Consider the following 26,556-nt stretch of genomic DNA (forward strand, 5'->3'; position numbering starts at 1 on the left):
CTAAAATGTCATAACTTACTTTTTTTTTTCATAACCTCCCTACCAGGGTTTAATCTCTGCAAAGAGAAAAGCTTGGAAGATGCTAGGATTTGAAAATACTTATGCAGTAATGAATGAGGCATGCAACATTTCCTGTAGTTTAATGTCTGACTGTTCAGAATTCATGCTATAGAGTTTAGTCAGGCACTATTTAGACCCAGCTGGTTGTTAATCCCAGGAAATGCCCTGAGCTCAAATAAACCAGCAGCAAAACAATAAGGGCATATGGATTCCTTTGTAATACATGCAAATTTGACTGTTATTTATGGGAAATCTCATAAGAATTAATATATGCTAAAGGGTTGTTATTTATGTTAGTTTTCCAGATCTAGATATTTTAAAATGAATAAGGGTAAAGGCAAACATATAAATTTCATTATTTCCCTTTTTAGCTTATCCTTGGGGAGGGTTTTGTCTTAGAGTCAGCTGAAGTCAGTGTTTTAGCTCATAGTACAAATTAAGATTGAGGCCAACTATGGTCATTAAAACATCAAGGATATTGGTTATTCCACTCCAATCAATCACTTGAAAATTCTAAATTTAAAAACTAGATATTTAGTCCTTCTGGTGTTGTGCTGAAAAACACTAGACTGACCATTCTATCCTTATTGTATATCAAGTTTCCTATTTTTAAGCATCAAGTTAATAGGTCAACAAAATACTTAGTTCATTATTGTAATTTACTACAATATTTACATTTTTAAAAATTTATAGATATTGTATATTTAGGACTTTAATTACTCGTAGTTATTATATACATATATTTCCATTAAACCAATATTTCTCATGCTTTAGAATAAGCTGAAATACCACTTAAAGTCAGATTTCTGAAGATTCTGAATTGGTAACTAGATTATGAGTTTTTTAAAAAGCATTCTAGGTTCTTCTGTTGAACGCTTTGAGCAAAACTTTGAGAAACTGCTCTCTAGGCCTTTTCCATTTTACCATCAAATACTATTCTTGCTTCTTCTTTTTGCTTTTCCCATACTATCTCCACCACAGGACTCAAATCTGAAATATACTTATTTATGATACAAATCTTTTGTATTGATTCAAGTTAAACTTGAAGGGAAACATGTCATTGATAAAGGGTTTACCTATGGAAGAGTAGGTAAATGTGTATGTGTCTACGTTTATATGGCCTCAGAACCAAATATGAATTCTTACTGAAAAGAACCTTCTTGTAATGTATTCTTAGTTTCAACCCAAGCTCAAAACTTTATGGACATCACATATTTCTCCAGGTGGATATCTATGTTCCCATTCTCATTATATATTTTAATATGAATATATATTTATTAAATTATATTTACATAAATGTCTCTTCTCTACACTGAAAGATAACTGAAGGTAAAAAAAATATTGTTTTTATTGTTGTATACCTAGCATGTTATAACATAGGGTTTTGTACACACTAGCAACTGAGTTTAAAATTAATAAGTGAATAAGTAATACAAACTGAGATGGAAGTTAAGTTTGTGCAAGGCACTTATAGTAATAGAGCTGAAATTCTTACCCTGGAAGTTGGAGTTGAAGCTCTTAACCGCTACATTCTAAGTATTTAATACTGAAGATTTGTCTAAGATCTACAAAGTATGTATGTGCATAGGTAAATATATAGGCATTTCTACAATTTTATTTTTACATATCTGATAATCCTAAACATGTATGTTAAGTATTGTTCTGTAAACATTTTTTAAAAAGAAATTAAAACTTTTGCATGTTTTTTAATACAAATGTACAGTGTGAAAATGATTTATACAGTCTCTACAGTTAAATAAATAAGAACTCAAATCTTCTAAAGATAAATTTTATTAGCCTTTCACCAGTGGGAAAATATAAATAAATCCTGGCTATAAATATTAGTTAGAAAAATGACAGTGTAAAAATATTTATTGAAATTAATGTTCAGAATATATTGAAATAAAAATGAGTTATTTGCAATAGCATTTAATCACATACCAGCAACACTCTGAAGTCTTTCAATAGCACATTACTAACTTTTAGTTTTAAAATGTTAGTTGAAAATATGTTTTGAGAACTTTTAAATTATTAGAGTCCTGTGTCAGGTTTATAAACCAAATTACGCTTCTCTGATATTCTACAGGACCATTTTACTCTGAACTATGTCCTGGTGTGCAATAGAACTGTTTTAGAAGCCTGACATTTTCCCTTCTTCCTAGACCACTGGATATTTTATTAGCCTCCATCATTCTTAATCATAGAGACGTCACAGAAAGATACCACCAGGTAAAGCTAATGTTTATAAAGAATAATCCTTTAACCATTAAAAAAAAATTATGTGCCAGATAGGTAGGTTTCTTTGCTTTTTACTGCTAAAACTAGAAAGACATCTTCTGAAGAAGAACATTTTAAGGTCCTAAGCCAACCCTAATATGGGAAAAATAGAAAATTAGGAACACACTAATTAATTTGAAAGGCTATGATTATAACTAATGAAATAAATATATGTAATATAATAACATATATAATATATAATTTATTTATAAGCATATAAGGTGTTTATTTACTATTATAGAGAATTTATTTATTAAAAATAGGTTGGGAAGTTACAAGTCACTTATAACCATACTAGATGAATATCGTATTTAAGAAGTTTGCCTATTTATGATAAAATTTCAGAAATATGACTAGTGTTGGGGTGCCTAGGTGGCTCAGCCGGTTAAGCATCCTACTTCTGCTCAGGTCATGATCTCACGGCTCATGAGTTCAAGCCCGCGTAAGGCTCTGTGCTCACAGCTCAGAGCCTGCAGCCTGCTTCTGAATCTGTATCTCCCTCTCTTTCTGCCCTCCCCCACTCCCACCCTGTGTGTGTCTCTCTCCCTCTCTCAAAAATAATCATTAAAAAGAGAAAGAAAAAAAGAAACATGACTAGTGTTTCCACTTAAGGTAAGAAATTATCTGTTTAATTTGCCATAAATTATGTGTTTGTATTTCATGGTTTTTTTTTAAGTTTATTTATTTATTTTGAGAGAGAGAGAGAGAGAGAGAATGAGCAGGGGAGGGGCAGAGAGACAGGAAAAGAGAATCCCAAGCAAGCTTCACACTGTCAGCGCGGAGCCCATATGGGGCTCAGACTCACGAACTTTGAGATCTTGAGCTGAGCTGAAATGAAGAGTCGGATGTTTAACTGACTGAGCTGCCCAGATGCCGCTGTATTTCATGTTTTAAAGCAAACATCATTTCTTCATTTTAATCCTTTAAAATGGGTACTTTTGTTCCTATTTTCAGGGTACTTGCTACTGGCTTATGTCACAAGAGAAACATTCTTTTTTTTTTTTGCGTTTTTTATATTTTAATTCCAGTGTAGTTAACATACAGTGTCATATTAGTTTCAGGTGTACAATATAGTGATTCAACAATTGTATACATTGCTCAGTGTTCATCATAATTGTATTCTTTAATCCCCTTCACCTATTTCACTCATCCCCCACCCACCAAGAAAAACATTCTTAAAATAAAGGGTGTCCTTTTGTAGACGTGAGATAGTTTAACATAATGTTTAAAGATGTTTGCTATAAACAGAGCTATGAGATATGTAGTCTAGTAAGATGGTCTTTTGCTACTGACACAGTTTTATAATAAGGCTTTTTCACTCAATACCACATGGAGGATATACTTCCATCTCAATATATATTATTCAGTGGTGCTCAATTAGGATGATTTTGTCCCCCAGGGGACTTTTGGCGATATTTAGAGATAATTTTTGAGTCTCAATATTTTTTTATTGACACCTACTGGATAGAGGCCGGGGACACTACCAAACATTCTATATTGCACAGGACAGCTTCCTACATCAAAGATTTATGCAGTACAAAATGTCACTAGTGCCAAGATTGAAAACTCCCAAGACATTTCTCTAAGCTGACTTCCAGACAAGCTTTCCAATTCACCAAGTTTCACAGTATTGAAAGATTTTAACTAGCCAGACCTTCACAAACATTGGGCATAAATAATTACTTTCTTATTTGCCAATCTTATTGGTGAAAATGATCTTATGCTTTTATAATTTAATTTTTCTATTAAGTTTTAATCGATTTTTGTTTATTTGTTTAATTATACTTATTCTTTAAGATTCATTTTCTTTATTTTTCTCCTAAAGTGTGACATTTTTTTTCTTATTGATATATAGGAGCCCTTTTATATGAGGTATATCAGACATATGTATTTTACATATATCTTTTACTTTAGACACTGATATTCTTTTAACAAAATCATCTTTGACTCAGAAATGTGGTGAGAATGCTCTAGACTTTTTAATATTTGGTAAGGCACGAGAAGAAAATGAAAGCAATGTTATTTCAGGTCTGTCTATGGGTCTGTTACTGGATGGGGGCTTTGTAAGAGCTCTGCTATACTCACAGCCTGAACAGTTAGTATTGAGAGGGAAGTCTTTATGGTGCAGTCATATTGGAACCATGACCATTTATTGCGTATGGATTTCAAATGAGAATCTTCTGAGGAGGAAAATATTATTTAAAAGGTCATCAGAATGTCTCTTTGTCTACAAAGAGATGAAGAAAGATGTGTGTGTGTGTGTGTGTGTGTGTGTGTGTGTGTGTATGTGTCTGCCCATCAGTCTGGAATGCATCCCCACTTTAGGATTGACTCCAGCCCTCCTATATTTCCACCTCTGATTAAGGTATCAATTTAGTGGAGATTCAGTGTATTTAAAATATTTCACCTGAAGAAGATCACTGAAAGTACTTACAACGAGAAATAGGACAATAATCCCATGGAATGAGAGGATTTCCCGTGTAACACCAGGGGCCATGGGCATCATCATCAGGATTCCGGCAGTAATTCTTATTCAGCTTACTAGCATCTGGTTCCCAGAAGATATGCCTGCATAAACAACAAGCTCTGAAGATCACAAGATGCTCAGTTTGTCCAACAGAAACAAACTGTCACCAAGAAGATAAAATCCTAGCATGTAACTTCCATTATAGAAACAACACGAGCTTCTCTTTGGTGTGAATTTTAATTATTTTATTTTAGACCTATTTTGTTGTTCTTACAGTTTGGAATCATGTGCTCTAACTCAGGAATTTGGAATATGGCTAAGCGATTAGACAGATAAAATGATGAGAGGTTTTGTGATTTGCTTCTATTTAATAATTACAGTGGTAAGGTAACAATACCCCTATTCATAGAAGTGAAGAAACACTGCCAGAAAAACAGCAGATGGCAAAGAAAATCAAGGTTATAAAACACCTAGAAAATGCAAGCTATTGCAAAAGTATTTTTCATGTTTCAAAAACGTAAGAAGCATGACTAGCAACATCATTATAAGAAAAGACAGAAAGACACACTGAAAAATTAATAGTAATGTGCTAATGAAATAAACTCTAAAATATCATTGTTTATATAATTAAAATAGATGATCTTTAGACAGATAACTGAGTAACACTTTCTCATTTTACATCTTACTAAGTTTATTACATAAGAAAAGCAAAAACTCTCTATGTTATTTTGTAAGGCCATGCCCACTCATATAACATCAATATTTGTATTTATTTAATGAGCTTAATACAGCCAAATCCCAAATGGCCATCCTGACCAAGTCATGAAAACTGTACAAGTAACTGAATTTGTTTTGGATTATCAATTACTACTATGCTTGATTGTAATTCATGGGTCATTCAAAACAACGGAAAGATCTTGGACAGGGAAAGTTGGACTATCTTTCCAAACTTAGGTTCATTCCCTGGACTAATGACAACAGCAAACACATATAGTAATTACTGTGTACCAGATTCTATTATATGTGATTTACATATATAACCTTAGACCAACCTAATGAGACAGGCTATCTTATTTTTGAGGAAATAGTAATCCACAGAAGCTAATTTTTCTAAGGTCACATGGCTTATAAGCAGTAGAGCAGAGGTTTGAACACCTGGCTCTTTCCAGAGTCAGTTTTCAAAACCACCATTCCGTACTATGTCCTTACTCAGTTGTAGGTTATTCTTAAACCAAAATGGTAACATGCAACTTATCATTCATCAAGTTCCTGCAAATTGTTTTCAAATGACTTTTAACTATTTCTGAAGGTCCAACCCAAACTCAGTGAATTAAGAGTTATAACCATGAGTTCCCTAAATAAACACTTCCAGTGGTATGCTGGTAATGTTTAAAAGGGCACTCTGAGATGTATATGAAGTCTTTATTTGTTGTCCTTGCTGATTTCTGCAGTATAAATTCTTCCATCATAAAAACGTCAAGTTCCCAATGTGAAATCTCTGAAGGCAGAATTGGTACACTTGTCTGTCACAAGTCCATAAAAGCTAGGTCCACCCCACCATATTTCTAAAAATGCCTTCAAAAATATCAGTGTTGAAATATAGCATTTAATCTTAATCACACTAATTCTCACTTAAAATTCTGTAATGAATCTCTTTAATACTTAAGATAAAATCCAAAGGTTTTTTTTTGAAGTTTATTTATTTATTTGAGAGAGATGGAGAGAGAGGAGAGAGAACATGAGTGGGGGACGGGCAGAGAGAGAAGAGAAGAGAGAGAATCTCAAGCAGGCTCTATGCTATCAGCACAGAGCCCAGCATGGGGCTTGATCCCACAATCCATGAGATGATGACCTGTGCTGAAACCAAGAGTTAGAAACTTAACTGAGCCACCCAGGTACCCCCAAGTCCAAAGTTTTTAACACACCTTACAAGGCAATATATGGTCTTGCTACTGGAGAATTTCTTATCTGTGGATATTGACCAACCTTACCAAAATTATTTCTGATTTTCAACACTTCAATCTTTGGGCTTTGGGACAAGCTATTCTTTCTGCCTGAGGTACTCTCCTCCTACACTTCCTTTGACCAACTCCTAGTTAACATATATGTCCCAATTAATGTCCCTTTTTCTAGGAAGCCTTCCAGAGTGTGAAATCCATGAGGCTAGAATTCTTATGTTTGAAATCCCAAAGCTACGGTGCCCAATACAGTAGCTACTAGCCACGTGGGGCTACTGAAGAATTGGTATGTGGCTAGTCCAAATTGAGAGATGCTTTAATTGTAAATATATACCAGATCTTGAAGCTGTAATATGAAAAACATGTAAAAAGTCTCATTGACAATTTTTCTATTGAATACATATGGAAAGGAAAAGGCTTTGGATACATTGGATTAGTAACATGTATTATATAAAATAGTTTTGCCTGTTTATTTTTACTTCCTTAAATGTGACTGTTAGTGCAGATTACATGTGTGAAATGCATATTTATGTTAGAGAACACTGCTTTAGAACTGTCTCTACTGGTTTGTGAAGTATATTAAATGAAACCATGTCATCCACTAGTGAGTACATTTTCAAAGAGAATAAAGTTATAATTAAAATAGGACTAGAGGCCAAATAACAACCTCTCCGAGCCCTTACATCCTTATTCACACATATAGAAATATCTTCCACATAGGACTGTGGTGGCCAAATACGATCAAATGACACTAACTTTTTTTCCTTTTATTCATAGTACGTATATTCTGAGATATTTGTTAAAAATCAGTTTTATGTCGCAACCATGTCTCAGATTTGCCACTTAATTATACAGTCTTATCAAGTCATACAGTTGCTTCCCAATATAACCGTATCATCCTTAAAAGTGGAGCCAAAACTTATGCCCACTTTTTGTTAACTTTTCCCATGGCACCTATCAAAGAACAGAACACATAGTAAATGTCCAATAAAAAATGTGCTAGATTGAATTACTTATCTAAAGGTTTGTTACATGGAGGGAAAATGCTAAATTGAGTTGCACAGAATGACAAATCTAAAGCTTTTATTACCTTAATATAATATAGAAAAGACTAGAAAGAAATAGCAATGTGCGTATCTGAATATACTATCTGCTGTTATCACTACATATTATATATTGAAAGAAAGAAATTTACACACCTGTGTAAGTCTTCCATGTTCTTCTCCCACATTGAACATGTTAGTCCAGATCGTGTTTTGGATAAATTGCCCATATAATTTTTGCCATTCCCACGATAACAATCTAAACATAAAATATATGGAAGGAAGTCTAATGAATACAAGGAAGTATAGAACAAAAAGATTTTTTACAAGCATGAAAGTCAACATAAAAGTTAACACACTCTGAAATCAGTATAAGTCAAAGATACTCCTGTATTTCAGATTAAAATATCTTTATTTTCAACCAAAGTTTTCTTCCTCGAAATAAGGGTTTATATATCACACTACAAACTTAAAACAATCAAAGAAAAAATTAAATGAGTGGCCCATAGGGACACTAAATAAATGAGAATTTTTGCAATGACATATTTATTTCTCAACATTTTCTTCTGAAAAAATTTGCTTCACAGGAGAGTCACAAGAATGATATAATGAACACTCATATACCCGTCACATTTGTTGTGTTTTGAATTTTGTCTTCCTGAGAAAACATTCTGAGTCACTCAAGCCAGCTGTTTTGCAAATGCTCTTTAATTCCATTTTGTCTGATTATTTTCTCATGATTAAAATCAAGATAAAGGCAGGATTATGGCAAAGATGATATTTTGTCCTTTTCACAGCAGTTTATCATGTGATGTGACATATTTTATCATGTTCCATTATTGGTAGTGAGTTTGATAATTTGGTTAACTGATGTAAAGGAAAATTTGGGGGACCTTTCAGATTGAATCAGCATCTTATTGCCAAACAAATGTTCATAAATGGCTTGGCCTACTTTGGTTGCTTTTGCATGAATCAGTGATTACTATGCTGGTTTTAAAATAATTGTTTTACAATTTCCTGCATTTTTTTATTTATTATCATTTTTCTGTAAATGAGAATGTTTTCTTCTCCCCCACTACGTCTATTTAAGTATTCAACTACTACCAGTAGTAGCAATAAAATGTCTGTAGTAGAAGTGGTAATATACACATAGACTTATGTGTCCTCTTTTTACTCAACATGATGATCTATTCCCGTTGCTGATTTTGATACTCAAAATTGTTTCAAAGTTGATTGATGGAAGCCATTTTAAGCTGGTTTTATGTCTTTTAATGTGTCCCATGTGGTTTTATTTTTCACTTTTTTTCAATTGAATAATTTGTGTTTTATTAAACATTGATAGAAATGTCAATATTTCTAATTTTTAAATATCACAAAAAGGAAGTCATGGTCTTCCAAACACATGAGTTGCAGTTCTATATTTGAAAAGAAACACTTTCCTTATTTTAAAATAATAACACACATTTTCAAAGTGACTATCGTTTAAACATTCCTGATTTTTATATGAATGAGCACTATGGATTTGACTATAAAATCTTATCTACAAATATACATCAACATTAAGACTATTTGTTTTAAATTTGGTAAACCATAGTCTATTGTCACTGGCTTTAAATATGCTTTGTATAATCATAATAAATAGGTATAAATCCTAATAACAATTTTACATAAACAATTTAATAATATGTTCAGGAATCAGTTGACATAATGAAAAACAAATATAATAAGCATATTCAAAAGCCATGTTTTCATATCCATGGATCACATTTTGCAGTAGCACTATAAGGAATTTGGGCTTAAATATAAAACTAAAATAGGATAGGATTTGATACAGATAATATCATAGTCATTCCAATACACAATAAAATTGCTCTCAGAAAGCATAAATTTGTAAAATCTCATACTTGCACATATGCAGAATATACGAGTGAATTCATTTTCCTCTGACAGTGCTTTCCTCCCCCCCATCCCCCCCATGTTAGGAAAGTTTAAGTCTTTGGCTGTTAGGTAGTAAATTCTTTAGATAGACTCTTACTGAAGAAAACAATTGTGCAATACAGTATGCTAGTACTATTATTTTATACATTTTGAATTTTTGCACATACGCTTTCTGTGTCAGAGGAAGAGATGCTCCTAACCACCATCACCCTTTTATTTGAATACAGGCTATGGGACTTTTTATTTTAGAATAGATTTGACTTACAGGAAAGTTGTAACTTTGTACAGAGACTTCTCATATACCAGACAGTTTTCCCTACTTTTAATATATTACATCAGTATGATAGATTTGTCTTAAATATTAAGCCATACTGATTCATTATTAACTGGAGACCACATTTTGTTTAAATATTTTCAGTTAACCTAATATCCTCTTTTGTATTCTAGGATTCCACATGATACCACATTATGTTGAGTTGTCATGTTTTCTGAGGTTCTTCTAAATATGACAGTTTTTCAGGCTTTCTTCTTTGATGACTTTGTCAGTTTTAAGGAAAATAGGTCAAGTATTTTGTAAACTGTCCATTTATTGGGTTTGTCTGATGTTTTCCTCATGGTTAGATAATGGTTATAGGTTTTTGAGAGGAAGACATGAATTTTTTATAACTTCTTAACTTGCTGGTGAAAGATATTCCAGCCTCACCTTATACTCTCTTTGTCCCGGGCCTCCTAACATCATCAATTTCTCTAAGGAACTCTTGTTTATTTTGGGGATGGAAAGTAAGTAGAAGACAAGAAATCGGTGCCAAATGTGCTTATTTCTATTTGGTGCCATCATTTCTAGTTCCTTTTATTTGATAGAGCTAGGTAGTGTGTGTGTGTGTGTGTTTGTGTGTGTGTGTGTGTGTCTAACTTCAGTCTAATACCACAGTTCTTCCTTCCATCTGTTCCATTAGTGTGAGAAACCTCATTCCAGGTAACATTGTGTTTGCCCATTTTCTCAATTCTACAATGTACACAAAATAATTTCAAAACTATGTCCCAATACTAACAAAAACTTACACTTTAAAGTTCAAAATCTATTTATAGTTATTTAGCCCTAAATATATCCCAGTGAGGCCATATACTGCCAGAAAATCATGTCCAGAAGTTAACTTAGTCTTTCTTCCTTCTCTGTAGTATTGGTATCTATTTTATATAGAGGGAGGCATATTGTTTTTGTTCCTCTTGAGGTCACTTTTTGAACATTGAAAACACTAACATTGCTTAATGGTTAAAACTATATGAAAATATATCTCAGAGAATTCTCATTTTTCCCTTTCCCTTTGCATCATTGTATTTCTACCCACTACCTACCATTACCAACGAACCCAATCTCATTAACATCTTGTTATGACTCCTGTATAATTCCTTCACTTTTTTTGGCAAAACTAATCAAATATATATTTGTAATATAAATACACAGATTATTTTTATGTATATTCTATATATGTATTATTACATCCCATTTTTATTGCTAGTAGTACGTCTCTTTATTTATTACTAACAGAGTACCAAATATGTACTTTATTGCTTTGCTTTTTTTTATTATCAATATATCTGAAAATCACTTCATATAGCTCACAGAAAATTTTATTATTCTTTTTGCAAATTTATAATATTTCATTGTGTGACTTTGCCAAAGTACATTTGAGTTGTTTTGCTATTACAGAAAATGCTGCAATAAACAACTCATGCTTATGTTTTTGCATATTGTTGGAGCTGTATATTCAAACAGTACATTGTTGAGCCAAAAAGTAAATGCATATGTAATCTTAATTATTGTAAAATTATGTTCCATGGGTTTTACCATTTTGAACTCCTAAGAGCAATGTATGAGAGTTCCTTTCCCCAAAAGGAAATGGATAACCAGCTTAGCAAAAAGAGAGTGTTGTCAAGCTTTTGAATTCTTGCAAATTATATGTGAGAAATACAAGTCTCATAATGTGAGAAATTTCAATATTTATATTTATTTTTGTATTATGTGAAATTAAGCATAATTTCCTTGTGTTTGAGGGAATTTATATATATTTTTATATATACAAACAAAATACATAAAGTTATAAAGTTAAATATATATATAACTTTACATATATATATAACTTTATGTATTTTGTAAAATATATATATATATATATATATATATATATCTTTATGTATTCTGTTCATTACTTAAATTTTTTGATCCTTTACACTGGTTTCAGAATTTTTATATATGAAAAATATTTCCTCTTTACCTATAATATGCATTTCAACACTTACTTCCAAATTTGTCTTTTGTCTTTTGAATTTAATATGGGTTTGTGTGTGTGTGTGTGTGTGTGTGTGTGTGTGTGTGTGTGTGTATGCTTTGCCATGGTAGGTTTTCAATGTAGTTTATCATATTTTTATTTTATTGCCTCTAGATTTTGAGTGTTAATTAAAAATCATTTCACCTTATATAGGTTAAAAAGGGATTCTTCCGAGTTTACTTCTAGTATCTATATGGTTTCCTTTTTCACATTCAGATCTCTTATATATTTGGAGTTTATTTGGGGGTAATGGTGTAAGGCATGTATTTAATTTTATCATTTTTCCAAATTATTACCTTATTGATCCATTATTATATTTTAAAAGTTCATTTTTTACTCAGTTATGTATAGTCACATTTTTAATATCATAAATCTCTCTAAGGAGTCTATTTCTCATTTGTGTGTTTTGTTCCAATTGCGAATTTATTCATTGTACTAGAACTACAGTCTTAATTACCAGCTCTTTATAAAATGTTTTAATATGTATAAAGTTAATTATCTCTAATCACCCTTATTTTTCAAGATTTTCCATAGTATATTTATGTATACTTATGTTTACTCTACCAAGAGAACTGCAGAATCAGTTTGTTGGTGTCAGAAAAAGACATTGATCTATTTATTAATATCACATTAAATTTGTACATCAGCTTAGGTAGAATTGATGTATTCATGATGTTGTGTTCTCATATCAAGAACAAGGGATGTTTTTCCATGTTTAAAGTACACCTTTGTGGCTTTGAGTAGTGATTTGAAAATTTTATTACACAGATTTTACACATTTCTTTCTAAATTTATTCCTAAGTTTCCATCAGCTTTATTACTATTATAGATATAGTTTTCCCTTTACTTAAATCTTCAAACTCATATATGAATGCTAATTTAGTGATTTTTTTATTATTGAATTTAATTTTCTAAGTATATTACTATTTATATCATTTGCATAAATAAAGATCAATATGATCTTTTATTTCTATGGAATAACATCTCCAATACAGTGTTAAAGAGGAATATGTTAACTTATCTTAACTTGTACTTACAATGTTACGTAGTAAAGAAAATATTATACATTCTTGTTTTCTTTTTTACCTTCATAAGAATGTCTCTAATGTTTCCTCATCAATTGTATACTACATATATCCCCATTAACTATATAATATATACTTATATATGTGTTTGTGTCTATACGTGTCTGTGTATGTGAGGATGTCTATGTGTCTATGTGTATATGTTAAAATGTGAATATATATTTTAAAGAAGGCTCTGTCTCAGCTTCTCTCTCTCTTTGTATATATATGGATATACAGATATGTGTGTAGAGTGTGTGTATATTCCAGAAAATCTCATTTGAATGTTTTTATGAGAAAGGAGTAAATTTTGTAACAGAAATTTTAAAATTTATTTACATTTATTATATGATTGTTTTTCTTAGGTCTAAGATGAATTATGTTAATGGATTTCTAAAACTAAGTCATTTTTGTTCTTAGACTAAACTCCACTCAATCATTATGTTTTATATTTTAAGTCACTTTATTGGGTGTTTACTCAAATTTCATTTAAAATTTCTATATTCACAAATGAGATAAGTTTATTGTTTTTTTTGCTACCTTCATCATATTTAGATATTAATATTAGTATTATATTAATAGATATTGATATTATATTAATATATATTAATATTATAATTAATATCTAGATATTAATATTATAATTTCAACATTCCTCGTGGAAGTTTCACATATAATTTATTGTGCTTTACTGTATTTGTTAAGCTACATAGGAAGTTATGTAGCATTGAGATTAAGTGGCCTGTGAATGCACCTAGGCACAGTATATTTTTGATAGGATGGTTCATTAATACATTTCTATATTTCTTCCCTAAGAATAGGTCTAATTCTTGGACTAATTGAACTGACCAGGGTCAATTCGTAATTAGAATTTTCTTAGTAAATTATCCATTTTTTTTATTTGCCAAGTTTCTTACATGAGGTTATATAAAATAGTCTCATGTTTTCTAATTTTCCTGTTTCAATGCTTATTTCCCCTTTGATAATTATTATTTTATATTTTTGTCTTTTTTTTCTTATATTTTGTCTTCTTTTTTTCACTAGCTGGTGACTATTTTGTTAATTTTTTTCAAAGAACCATTATTTTGCTTTATTCATTAATTCTAGACCTTATTAATGTTTGCTCTAACTTGGTTATATTCTTTTTACTGCTTTTGGTTTATTTTTCCCCCAACTCTTAAGTTTGAAATTTCATTTACTTGTCTTCATTATTTATGATATTGATATAAGTACTTAAAGGTATGAATTGCATCCTGTTTACTGCTTATAGTGTGTGTTATATAATCTAATAAGTTGTGTTTGAAAAGCATTTTTGAAGAAAGTCTGTAATTTCAGTTTTTAGTTTTCAATAGAGTTATTCAATATTTAATTGGAAGAGCATTTGATTTTATGCTAATTCGGATGTTCAATATTTAGGAAAATCTTTTCTAACAACAGCCTATACGTGTTTGTATTTTCTGTTACATGGAAAATATAACAACATCCTTCTGTGTGTGTTTATGTGCATGCATGCACACATATCGCATATTTAACAATGCCAATGATTAGCTTGGCAGTATCATATAATGGCATAACCATTATAATTTCACAGCTCTATGTCGAATTGGCTTAACAGTGTCTCTTAAGTAGGACTTGGTTTTTAACTTGCCCTACAGAGCTTAACACAATGTTGCACTTATCAGGTATAATATATTGTTAAAAATAATATATTTTTTAAAGTAATGAAAGATCATTTCAAGGAAGGTTATATTCAATCCCAGCTGTGCTATTTGAGAATTTAGGCAAGCTATCTGAATTCATAAAACTGAAACTAATTTCTTCATCTATTAATTTGTAGATTTATTAGATAAGCAACATCATCAGCTTAACTTTTAGAATCTAAAATTCTCTATTTATTACTTGAGCCTTTGGTAAGTGATATATATGGATATAAAAGCAGTTTAACATACATAAGAAGCCTTTTAAACAATTGTTTTCATTTGCCTGTATCTCAAATTAGCAGTGCTTGTTTACATGAACAAGACAGGGACAAAGAATATCCAGCTGGTAGTAAACCTCACTTAAACACTGGTTTCAACTTTATTTCCAAATGACCTTTGAAATCTGCCAAAGAACAGTGAAATTGACTGAAAAGAGACTCAACCCCTCCTCCCTCTATAACTTTTCAGAATTGTTCATAAAAAAAAAATGACACTGCAGAAAAAGTTAAAGGATGGGAGATGTATAGGACAATAAATCTATGAGATGAACTTTAAATTTGGCTTGGGATGATTTAGGACTGACCATGATTAAATTTATGGGAAAGAATATGATTGCTTAAAAATCATAACCCTGAATTCATTATGTACTAGTAAATGCCCAGATTTCAACATTATTATTAATCTTTGACAAATGATTTCTTTTTTAAACCTAAATCATTTTAACTTTTCTGTACTACTGCTTCCTGAAACAATTATCTTCAATGGCATCTATGTTTACAAGTCAGTGGTGGTTTATCCCAAACCCCATTGCTACACATCATCTCCACTGCTAACACCCAGGTCCCTATCGCTCTCCTCTTTTTACTGAATTACTGAAAACACACAATGGATCCTCCTGTTTTGGCCCTTGTTAGAATCTCTAGCTTTTTTCCATAATGCAGCCATACTCATTTGTTAAAATTGAAACCAGACAGATCATCTACATCTGTCAGAACCCCACAACAGAGTCCCTTCTCTTTCAGAGTAAAAGTGTAAAACCTTCCAATTCCTCCCAGGCATATGTGATTTTAGCCCAACTGTTTTCTAACCACATCCTCTGCTATGGTCTCCCTTGCTTGTTCTGTACCAGCCACGGTGATGAGGTGTTTCTTCCCTTTCCCTTTTCAAGCACTGTCCCATCTCATGGCATTTTCACTTGCGGTTTCCTCTACCTAGAACGCTATTTACAGATACATGCACATGGTACATGATGCTCCCTCACCCCTTTAAGGTCCTGCTTAAATGTTCCCTTGATATGTAAGAGCTTCCCATACCATTAAAATCTAATAGCAACACCGTCTCCTCTACCTCTGGGAAATTTTTCCCTCTAGCATTTACACAAACGAACTTATCATTCCCACTTCCCTTTTGCTTATTTATTTTCGTTGTCTGTTTGCGGGAATTTCTGGAGTCCCATGGAGTGAGAGAATTTTGTTTTGCTCACTAGTATATCCCCAGTGTCTAAAACTGTGCCTGACACTAGTATGCACTCAGATAAACAAATAAAAGTTGAACAAATGAATGTGTAAAAGAAATTCAACTTAAGACTTGGTGATTTTGTTTGCAAACCAGCAAAAAACCAGTGCAACAAGAAGTAGGTCCTCTGCTGTGAAATGTGTTCTCCCTTTAGGCATTAACCCTGAAATTAATCGTGCCCACCCTGAAAATGTCAGCTATTACCTTGTCCACTTGACACATCACATTTTGGAATTTGGGAGCAGTAGCCAACTCGGATGTTTGGATCAGTGGTAAAACACCAGGGTGACTCAGCTCCATCTGGATTTCGGCAAAAATTTTCTCGTAGGTCCCTATTGAGAATAAGCGCGTTAATGCAAATTGCCTGAGTTCTTACAAATGGGGAAACAAGCGCTATTACATTTCTAGAATCCCCGAATGCATGCATGTTTATAAACAGAGTTCTAAGTTTTAGATTTAGGAGAGTTATAACAATTTAGAATTCAGTATACACAACTGACACCGCCCATATGACTGAAATAAAGGCTGTCAGAGGTCAGTATTCTTTTCATGCCACAGGCCTGGACTTCCATACAAACACTACTGCTTCATGAAAGGGAAGAATAGCACCACCTCATTTTTCTTACTCATTCTCAACGCCTGGACTCTCAACTATTATAATTTGTAAACACTGGCCTATTATTTTTACGTTTTCACAGCCGGTATATAATGTAGAAACAACATGTATCTCTCATTTAAAATGAAAGTTCTACCTATCCAAACATTTCACACACACACACACACACACACACACAAACACAATAGCTTTCATTTTCTTGAATTCTGTATTCCTTTGATTTAATTTGCTGCATACATTTCTTTCCATTCCAGAACGCTGCTTTATTGATTTATAAAAGTGATCTCAAATCTTATAAATCTTATAAATCTTATAAAATCTTATAAATATTTCTGTAAAACATTCTCTTAATTCTATAGAAACCCTAACTGTTGGAGAAATCGTCAGTGTATTGCATAGACATCCTTTATGTTAGCAGTGATTTAATAGACACTTAAAGTGCTTAATCAGGAAAAAGTCTATATTAATATTCCCTATATATAAAAGAATTTTACCTTAATATAAGGTTCACATTACATAAGACATGTAATTTATGGTTTGCTCTCCCAAGCAAATGCTCTCAAATTTGAAGCAAACATGGGCTTTCTCTTTAGAGATGCCCTGACAAATAATTTAACAAGATTAATATTCAATCTATTGGAAACTGCATTCTTTGTATCACTTAGGTCCAATCAGAAGTACAATTTTAGTAATCTTCATGTTCACCATTAGAAACACAAGTTTTTTGTTGTTTTTTTTTTTTTAAGGAAGAAACTTGAGTTCAGTTATAAAACCAACAAGTTAGTAGGTTATCTAGTCAAAATAGGTCCCGATACAAACTGGGTTATGTAAGATTGTGAGAACAGTGATCGCTAATAGCCAAAGCCACTGCATAGCAAGCGATCATAGTTACAACCCTTATTAAAGCCATTAGCCTTCTTATGAAATGATAAAATTATTATGAAGAAAATCTTTTATTTCTGTTAACCAATTTATACTTATATTTTAAAAATTTGTGCCAGTGTAAAATATGCGCATTGAGTTTTACATAATTTTACACAAATTTGCTCTTTTAGATGAAAAATTGCCTAGTTAAATTCTTTTGAGTATTTGTACATACACAGTTTCTTACTTGAGTATTATCACCAGTCATTAGAAATTAACAAAATATGTGAATGGCATGGACACTGTCTCCTTTGTGCCTCTTAACTAATCTCTTCTCATTCTCTTTGCTTTCTCTACTTTGGTATTTACTTCTGAGGTGTGAAACACATGGGTCAGGAGCAGAGAGAATTACTCTGAAGTAAATGAGGGAAGCAAACCCACAATGACAAGTAAACATTTGTTATTATAAAATAATGAAAAAAAATTTATGTTTTTACTATCTAAGCAAATACATTAAATTAGCTAAAACAAGCAACGAACCTATAAAATATCTCCTCTCTCCAGTGGATGGGCCAACTCATGCTCATAATTCTCCATCTTGAAATGTTAAGCTCTCTTATTAAAAGCCAATTACATAAAGCCAATATATGTTATTTATAGGTGCTATTTCGGCAAAGCCACTATGAATGGCACGTGTGTTATAAATTTCAAAAGCAATCATTTTATGTTCCTCATAACAAGGTGGACAATTTAAAAACACATGGCATTGTGGCTGTTCTGTCCAGCAAAAGTCAAGCGGTGAAAAAAAACAGCCATGGAGAAGGCACATAGTGGCAATATAATTGATATTCAAGGGCAGTTTCTTTGGCTTGATTCATCTAAATAATTGTTTTACTTTCCTACTCTTTAAAGGGAATCTAGAAACAGCAGAAAACATTCATTTGAGACTTTAAAAATAATATTTCTTCAAGGCCGAAAACACATCAGTTTACAATGTTGATTGAAATGAAGGCATGCCTCTTTTTGTAAAAGAAAAAAAATGTAATCTCCCCTAAAATTAATGTGAAATTTTAAGAAGGCACTAGCTTGAAACTTGGCTGGCTATCATTATCCTTAAATGAGTTATGAAATGTACCTGCAAAAACAAAGCTGTGATCAGAAACCTAGAGGTGCATTTTCCAAAATATGGTACTTCAACTATCGGATTCAAAACTCACCTAGAGTGCTTATTAAAATGCATATTTGAGGTCCAAATCTCATATCTAAGGAATCAAAATATCTGCGTGGATGAATCTGCGTTTTAACTCCTGATTATCTCTAGGCACACTAAAGTTTAAGAATTACTAACACAGGAATTAGAGTCACCATTCTTCCTCGTTTCCTGAGAGCCTGCTGAAATTTATATGTGCCTAATATACTCACTTGCACTTGAAATTTTCAGGAGTTATGTCATGCTGGTGAGGATACTGGGAATCCCAACGCTGACATGGAACTCCATTCCAGATGGAGTTGATGGTGCCCCGGTAACCTTCTCCTTGACCCTGAATGCATTCAGTTGTTTCCATAGGCACATCTGTGTCATTCATAGTACTGTGAGCTAGTGGTAAAAACAGCATTAAACTTAAGTACAATCTTTAAATCTTTCATCCATCTCTTAATGTTCTTTTGCATATGGATTACTAAGGTATTCTGTCACATAGGTTTTTATAATAATTGAGTAGAATATTATTTCAGTTATCATTATTGCTCTCTCACTCAGCCTAAAGGAGTGAGTTAACATGGTGGACTCAACTATAGAATTTCTCTGCTCATGAAACAGAATATTCTAGGAGCGGCTGGGCGGCTCAGTAGGTTAAATGTCCAACTTTGGCTCGGGTCATGATTTTGCGGTTTGTGAGTTCAGGCCCTGCATCAGGCTTTATGCTGACAGCAAGGAGCCTGGAACCTGCTTCAGATTCTGTGTCTCCCTCTCTCTGCTCCTCCCCTGAGAGCATGCATGCTCTCTCTCTCTCAAAAATAAATAAACATTTTAAAAAAAGAATATTCTAGCTTGACTTTATCTAGACTAGTTTGAAAGAACGTCATCTAATAGCACTTAAATTTCCTGATTCTGTCTATTCATTCATTAATATTAGATGTACAATCTTTCTATTTATTAATTTTTATATATTTTATAATCACTTTTCCTACTTTAGAAATTGAAAAATATCTATGAGTACTATCGTGAACAATCAGGGAAATTAAAAAGCACTATGCTGTAAGTTTGGTCATAAAAAAAGTAAGAAAGGGAAAAGTTGATCTACAGAGCAGTTATCTTTTAAAAAATCAATTTAGGTGGCTCAGTTATTAAGGGTCTGACTCTTGATTTTGGCTCAGGACATGATCTCATAGTTTGTGAGTTCAAGCCCCACGTCAGGCTCTGTGCACACAGTGTGGACCCTGCTTGGGATTTTCTCTCCCTCTTTCTCTCTCTCTCTCTGCCCATCCCCCACTTGCTCATGCTCTCTCTCTCTCTCTCTCTCTCTCTTTCTTTCAAAACTAAAATTGCTTAGAGTTGACACTGTTTTAAGTCAATTTATTGTTATTAATATCTCCATTCCAAGTTTATTTTCATTCAAATACTAAAATAGTGTATTTTTGAAAAAATCTTTAAAGGCATTTTACTTCCATATGTCACTATAACTAACATATGCTGAATAGACAGTATTTCTGAAATGGCTATACAATTGTTCCGAAAATTAGTTTGTTTAAATACATACAAAAGTTGGTAATGGCATTAACCACTGGTAATGGTAATCCTCCGGTATAATAAATATATTGTAAGCTATATTAATGTTTTAATCAATTTGTTGGCATTAAAAGAAGTCAGTTGTTCCTAGGCAGATTTATTTCATGCTTTTTTCCTAGTCCAAATATAATGCTTACCACATTCCATGCAGATCATAAAAATCTCAGTAACAAAGTATAAAAAGTACAAAATTAAAATTTCACTAATTTTAATTCAAGTGAAACTGAAAATATTTAAGGAGCAACTAAAATCCACACACCTTCTCAAAATATCATGAAAATATTTATGGCTTAATAGAGTAAAGTAATGTAAACTCCTCAGTTTCCTTTACAATCTAAATGGTCATTAATGATGCTTCTGGATAAAACTCACATTGCCACACTCTACCACAGCTTCGGATTTGAATAAATATCTTTGATTCATACATTCTGGAATTATATATATCATTTCTCAAAAGAATTCAGAATTAGACGTGTCTTCAGAGGCTAAGGGTGTCTATAAAAGTTCCATATTTAATAGTGTAAATTCTTTTTAAATGGCTCCTCAAATTTATTTAAATTTATTTATTTCTTACAAATAATCACCACCTTATGGGACTTAATGTTTTATTTCATTGAGTTCCATGCAAACTAAGTGGAGCCTCAGTTTGGCGTTATTCTATGAAACTCCGTGAAAAAGGAGGAAGAGTAATTAGTGACCACTTCAACCATTCGACTAGGTTGTATAAACAGATTTCCATGAATCGCCCTTCTAATAACAGTTCTTTTTAAAATACGCTTTTATTTCTTATGTATCTCTTCCACACTTTTATTTTTTATTTTTATTTTTTTAAGTTTATTTATTTTGAAAGAGAGACAGAGAGCCACAAGGGCAGAGAGAGAGAGAGGGAGAGAGAATCCCAAGCAGGCTCCACTAGGTCAGCATGGAGCCCGATGCAGGATTCAAACTCACCAACTGTGAGATCATGACCTGAGCAGAAATCAGGAGTCAACGCTTAACCAGCAGAGTCACCCAGGTGCCCCTTGGCAGCTTATATATCTACTTTAGGGAATAAAAAATTGTCTCAGAAATACATTAAATTAAAAGGAACTTGAAATGGAGATAAGTAAAATGTCCAGAGATTGATCTGTAAAGTGGTCATTGAGAGTTGATTTCTGAGAATTAATATATACTGATATTGGTAACATACAGTAATTCAGGAAGAATAAAAATTATTGGCCTGGAAGAAATGACTTGTATAGAAAAAGTGCTACTTAACCAAGTCCTTTATGATTTCAATATTAAAGTTATTTGATGGCATAGACAGTAAGATGGATTGTATACAACCTCAGGAACTATATTTTATCAAAAGAAATACCAACAAGCAACTGTATTTCTGATTATTTGAGTTAACTGTTAAATGAGTTGAGAATACTGAGTTGGGGGCAGGGGGCACATCTTTAAAAGGTGATAACTTTAGACAGTTAAAAGGTCAAGCTGGTACTGACATATTTTATATCTAGTTACAAAACTATGATGTGAAAAAAGACAAAAACAAATGTCTCCAGAGACCCATCAATTCATTAGCTTAACATTTTAAGAAGAAAAGTTTTTAATCCCCTACCTGTTGGGCACAAGTTCCTGGGAAACAAACTTGTGACTTCAGGATGCAGAACCCAGGCCACGGCAGTAAAGTCAGAGTTAGGGCACAGAACAAAAGTACTTCAACTGCTCTTCTCAGAGACCTGATTGCCTGTCTTGCGTACTTTACTGTCTTGCTTTCCTATGTATTTGTGTGTGTTTGGTTTTATTTATTACTGTCCCATTTTTCTCAAATGTTACTCTAACATCGTGAATATGTAATCAAAAAACCCAAACTTGACGATTTTCAATGTCAATCACACCTGCCTTTGCTTAGGTATGTGTCCATCACATCTCACTGAGAACATAGCTAGAGGCTGAGCCCATCAGAAATTACCAAACTCTGCTCCTTGGACACTACAATATCAATATAAGATTAAAAACAAATATAATTTCTAGAATGTGTTATTAGACAAGAATAATTGGATCATCAATTTTTTTTCATAAATACCTTTGTGAAGTGACATTTTGTAGAAATAACCCATGACAGTTAAAATTTGAAACCATACATAGAGACTTAATGTCAAAACAATTTTAACTGAACTTTTTTTATAAAAGGGGAGATAATTAAATAAATATTATCATAATTCATGAGGAACTCAATACCTAGAAAATTCAATGAGTAACCACATGTTCATGTTTAGAAGATATTAACAGGATGGGATACTTGGGTGGCTCTTTAGGTTTAGCGCCCCACTCTTGATTTCAGCTCAGATCATGATCTCACAGTCCGTGCATTCAAGCCTCAAGTCAGGCCCCACGATGACAGTGTGGAGCCTTCTTGGGATTCTCTCTCTCTCTCTCTCTCTCTCTCTCTCTCTCCTCTCTCCCTCTCTCCCCCACTCCTCCCCTGCCCCACTCATGCACACACTCTCTCAAATAATAAATTCAAAAAACTTTAAAAAAAGAAAATATTAAGAGGAATCATAAAATTTTAAAGCTAGTTGAAGATGAAAATTTTCCTAATTTGAGGGAAAAGTTTTCAAATTTCAAAAACCCTAAGTAAAAAAAAAAAAAAAAAAAAAAAGACTCCTTGAATAAGAATATTGTGGATATTGTGGAAGACATTTCACTGCTGATTCATCCACTAAAATCTCAGTGTCAAGTTTAGAGACCTAATTGTTGGTACTAACTTTGTACCTCAACTGCAAAGTTTCCTCAAAAAAGATTTAATTAAAGATTCTTTCACTTTTAAAAGTAGCAATCATAAAATCCTCATTTGGACAATTTTGTTGAACAGTTTTTTTTTCTAAACTTCCATTAGTATAATTTAAAAACTTTGATATAAATTTAAGGAGCCACCAAATACTCACTTAAAGACAGTGTTAGTTAAAATGAGTAAATAAAACCCACAATTTTGGATTTGTTGTAAACAATTTGGATTATTTAACAGATTCTAATTTGGAGGTGGAAACTCAAACCTTTGGAAATTACAGAAATTACTGCACATTAATAAAAATACAACATAGTACAGAATAAATATAACTTTTCATTAGGCCTTTCTATGGACTGAATATTTATGTCTCCCCCAAATTCATATGTTGAAATCCTCATCATAAATGTCATGGTATTAGGATGTGGGGTCTTTGGTAGGTGATTAGGTCATAAGGGCAGATGCCTCATGAATGGGATCAGTGCCCCTATAAAAAAGACACCACAGAGTTCCCTCACCCCTTCCACCATGTGAGGAATCTTCTAGTACTTTGATCTTTGACCTCTCAGCCTCCAGAACTGTCAGAAATAAATGTCTGTTGTTTATAAGCCACCCAGTCCATAGTATTCTGTTATAACAGCCCGAAGTAAGACAGGCCTCAACAAGACATAAAAAAAATATAATTAATAGTATTCTTTTTGTTTACTTTTGTTTTAATAAGTATCCGTAACTTTGAAATATATACCTCAAGCAATTTGATGGTTATGATTTTAACTGCAAACTAGCAGTATTGAGATAATATTTTTCTTCAAAAAGTGCTCTCTGAAGTTAGTGAGTCTGTATTTATCCCATTCGACATTCAACTGCTAAAAGTGCCTTCATAAAGAAAAGCTATATAATTCTGGTGAAAATAAATATCATAGGCCAAAAAAAGATATATTAGTACAACAAGGTAACTAAATAATTTTCACCACTAAATAGGAGTTATTATGAAATTCCATACAGCTGTTGAACACATATTATCTGATGAGGATCATGTGAATGATTTTTCATAGACGATTTAACTGTGATACAAATGTTCCTTCTTTATTGCCTACGTACATATTTCCTACTCAAACAAGATGAATTATTCCTGAACTGTAATAAAATAGAGTCCTTTACCTGTCCTACTGTATAAATACCAAAACTTGATGCAAAAACAAAACAAATGTTTCATGCCAGTTGATTTGGAAAAAGTTATTAAATTTTGGGAAAGCTAGTCCTCTGGACTTAACACTTTATAACATGGGACCTGAATAAGGGAAGACTTTGAGGTCTCCCGTGGCCAAAGTGGTAAAGAAAAGAAGCACAGAAACGTCCCTAAATATCAGCTGCAGTTGATCAAGTTTAGCCAAGGCAACATGTGTATATCTTCATATATACAAACATGTTTGCAATTTCGTGTCTACCAAGCACACTGAAAAATCCGAGAAACTCACAAATAAGAGAGCTCCTCACAAATAAAGCATTTTTTTTAGGTGTGCCTGTGGTGGCCACCCTTTGGAAGCACATGTAAAGATAGTTGTATGATCTTTCATGACCTATAAGTGAAGAAATGTTTTTTCTTTGATGATTGACATAAAGTTTTCTGTTTGGAAATGCTTTTTATAAAAACAACATTGACTACTGAAATTTTGCACTGTTCTTTTACAACATAATCAAATATAATGGGTACCTCTTGGAACATTAATTTCACTTTGCTGGTATGGATGTGTTATGATCTGATTGCTATAATATCTGGTGGGGACTTTAAGGTTTGAATAGATTTTCTGAGAGAATGAACATTAACTGTTATGTGATGCTTGGGACAGACATCCTGCCACCCAACAGAAAGACCACTAGAATAAGATGACAAATAATGAATCTGATCCATTTTCTCTGTGGAAGTCTCGCTGAGTTTTTGTCGAGAAACTTCAGAGCCCTGATGGAGGTCTGTGAGAGGCAACTGGAGAATACAAGTGCACATGCATATTACAGACAGCCATGCACAGAGTTCCATAAGCTTTCCATGAAGGATAAGTAAACCCTGACATTTACAGTCCCCTTTCTCCCCCAAAATCTAGATATCCCAGTGGTGATACACTGTTGCTTTGCCTATAGCTAGGAGCAAGTTGCTCCACAGGCCATTGGACAAATACCTCATTATTCCTTGGAATACTTCTGCACAACCCACTTCTATTCCCACTTCAGCTACTGAAGAGCAACTGAAACATAGGATTTACTTTATGGTGGTCCCTAGAGATTGGGAACAGTGTGTAAAGCTATTCTCCCATCAACAGACTTGTGCTCTTTGGTCCGCAAATGGCAGGATCAGGCTCAATGAAAATTTAAAGAGCTTCTTGTTTTAAAATTGACATGGGAAAGTAGTATAAAGACTCCAAAGTACAAACCTCAAATTGCTTTCACGTTTGCTTTCCCTATGAGCCTAGAATTCCTATCTGAAGCTTTTCTTTGGACTTTATCCAAGCCTTTACTGGTATAAAATGCTCAAGAGACAAGACTTTCACGAAAGGTCTTCGGTTCTATACTCTTATTCCTTAGAAGATGACTTGAAAAAGACCTCCAAGTATAAGATCTTTCCCCTGAGAAAAGGTATTGATGGCATTGTTTTTGTCTGACTCAGAATACAATGAGATTTCATTTCTATGAATCTCTGTTCTAGCCTTGGATAAAATAACAAGTTCTGAGAAATAAACAGCTTTCTTTAAGAAAGAAAATAATGTGCTAACATTCTTTTCCAAACATATAAACACACTCAATTTTACAAGGTTAGATATTCTCTTAAAACCACACCAATGTAGATTGATTACTAGAAGGAAGGATTCTTTTTATTTATTGTCAAACACACCTGTATTAATCTGCTTGGGCCACCATAACAAAATACCACAGACTTAAAAACAACTGAAATGTATTTCTCACAATTCTGGAGGCTAGGAAGTCAAACATTAAGGTGCCAGCCAAGTTGGTTTCTAGTGAGAGTACCTTCCTGGCTTGTAGATGGCCACATTCTTGCTGTGTGCTCATAAGCAGTAGAGAGAGAGAGAGAGAGAGAGAGAGAGAGAGATCTCTTACTCTACTTATAAGGCCACTAATCCTATCAGATTGGGGTCCCACACTTGTGATC

At 32.8% G+C, this 26,556-nt stretch overlaps 1 protein-coding gene across 3 annotated transcripts in view; it reads right to left on the reverse strand.

The window, feature by feature from the left end:
• Positions 1 to 26,556, reverse strand: part of HGF (hepatocyte growth factor) — a 78,789-nt gene that overhangs the window by 16,642 nt on the left and 35,591 nt on the right. For all 3 annotated transcript variants that reach the window (XM_042916546.1, XM_042916530.1, XM_042916536.1), the window contains 4 exons: positions 19,255 to 19,429; positions 16,557 to 16,684; positions 7,962 to 8,064; positions 4,772 to 4,905 (listed from right to left, as the gene is read on the reverse strand). In XM_042916546.1, coding sequence (XP_042772480.1) covers positions 4,772 to 4,905; positions 7,962 to 8,064; positions 16,557 to 16,684; positions 19,255 to 19,429 — 540 coding nt within the window. The remainder of the gene's footprint in view (positions 1 to 4,771; positions 4,906 to 7,961; positions 8,065 to 16,556; positions 16,685 to 19,254; positions 19,430 to 26,556) is intronic.

This window comes from Panthera leo, chromosome A2, assembly GCF_018350215.1.
Source record: "Panthera leo isolate Ple1 chromosome A2, P.leo_Ple1_pat1.1, whole genome shotgun sequence".
In the NCBI taxonomy this organism is placed as follows: Eukaryota; Metazoa; Chordata; class Mammalia; order Carnivora; family Felidae; genus Panthera; species Panthera leo.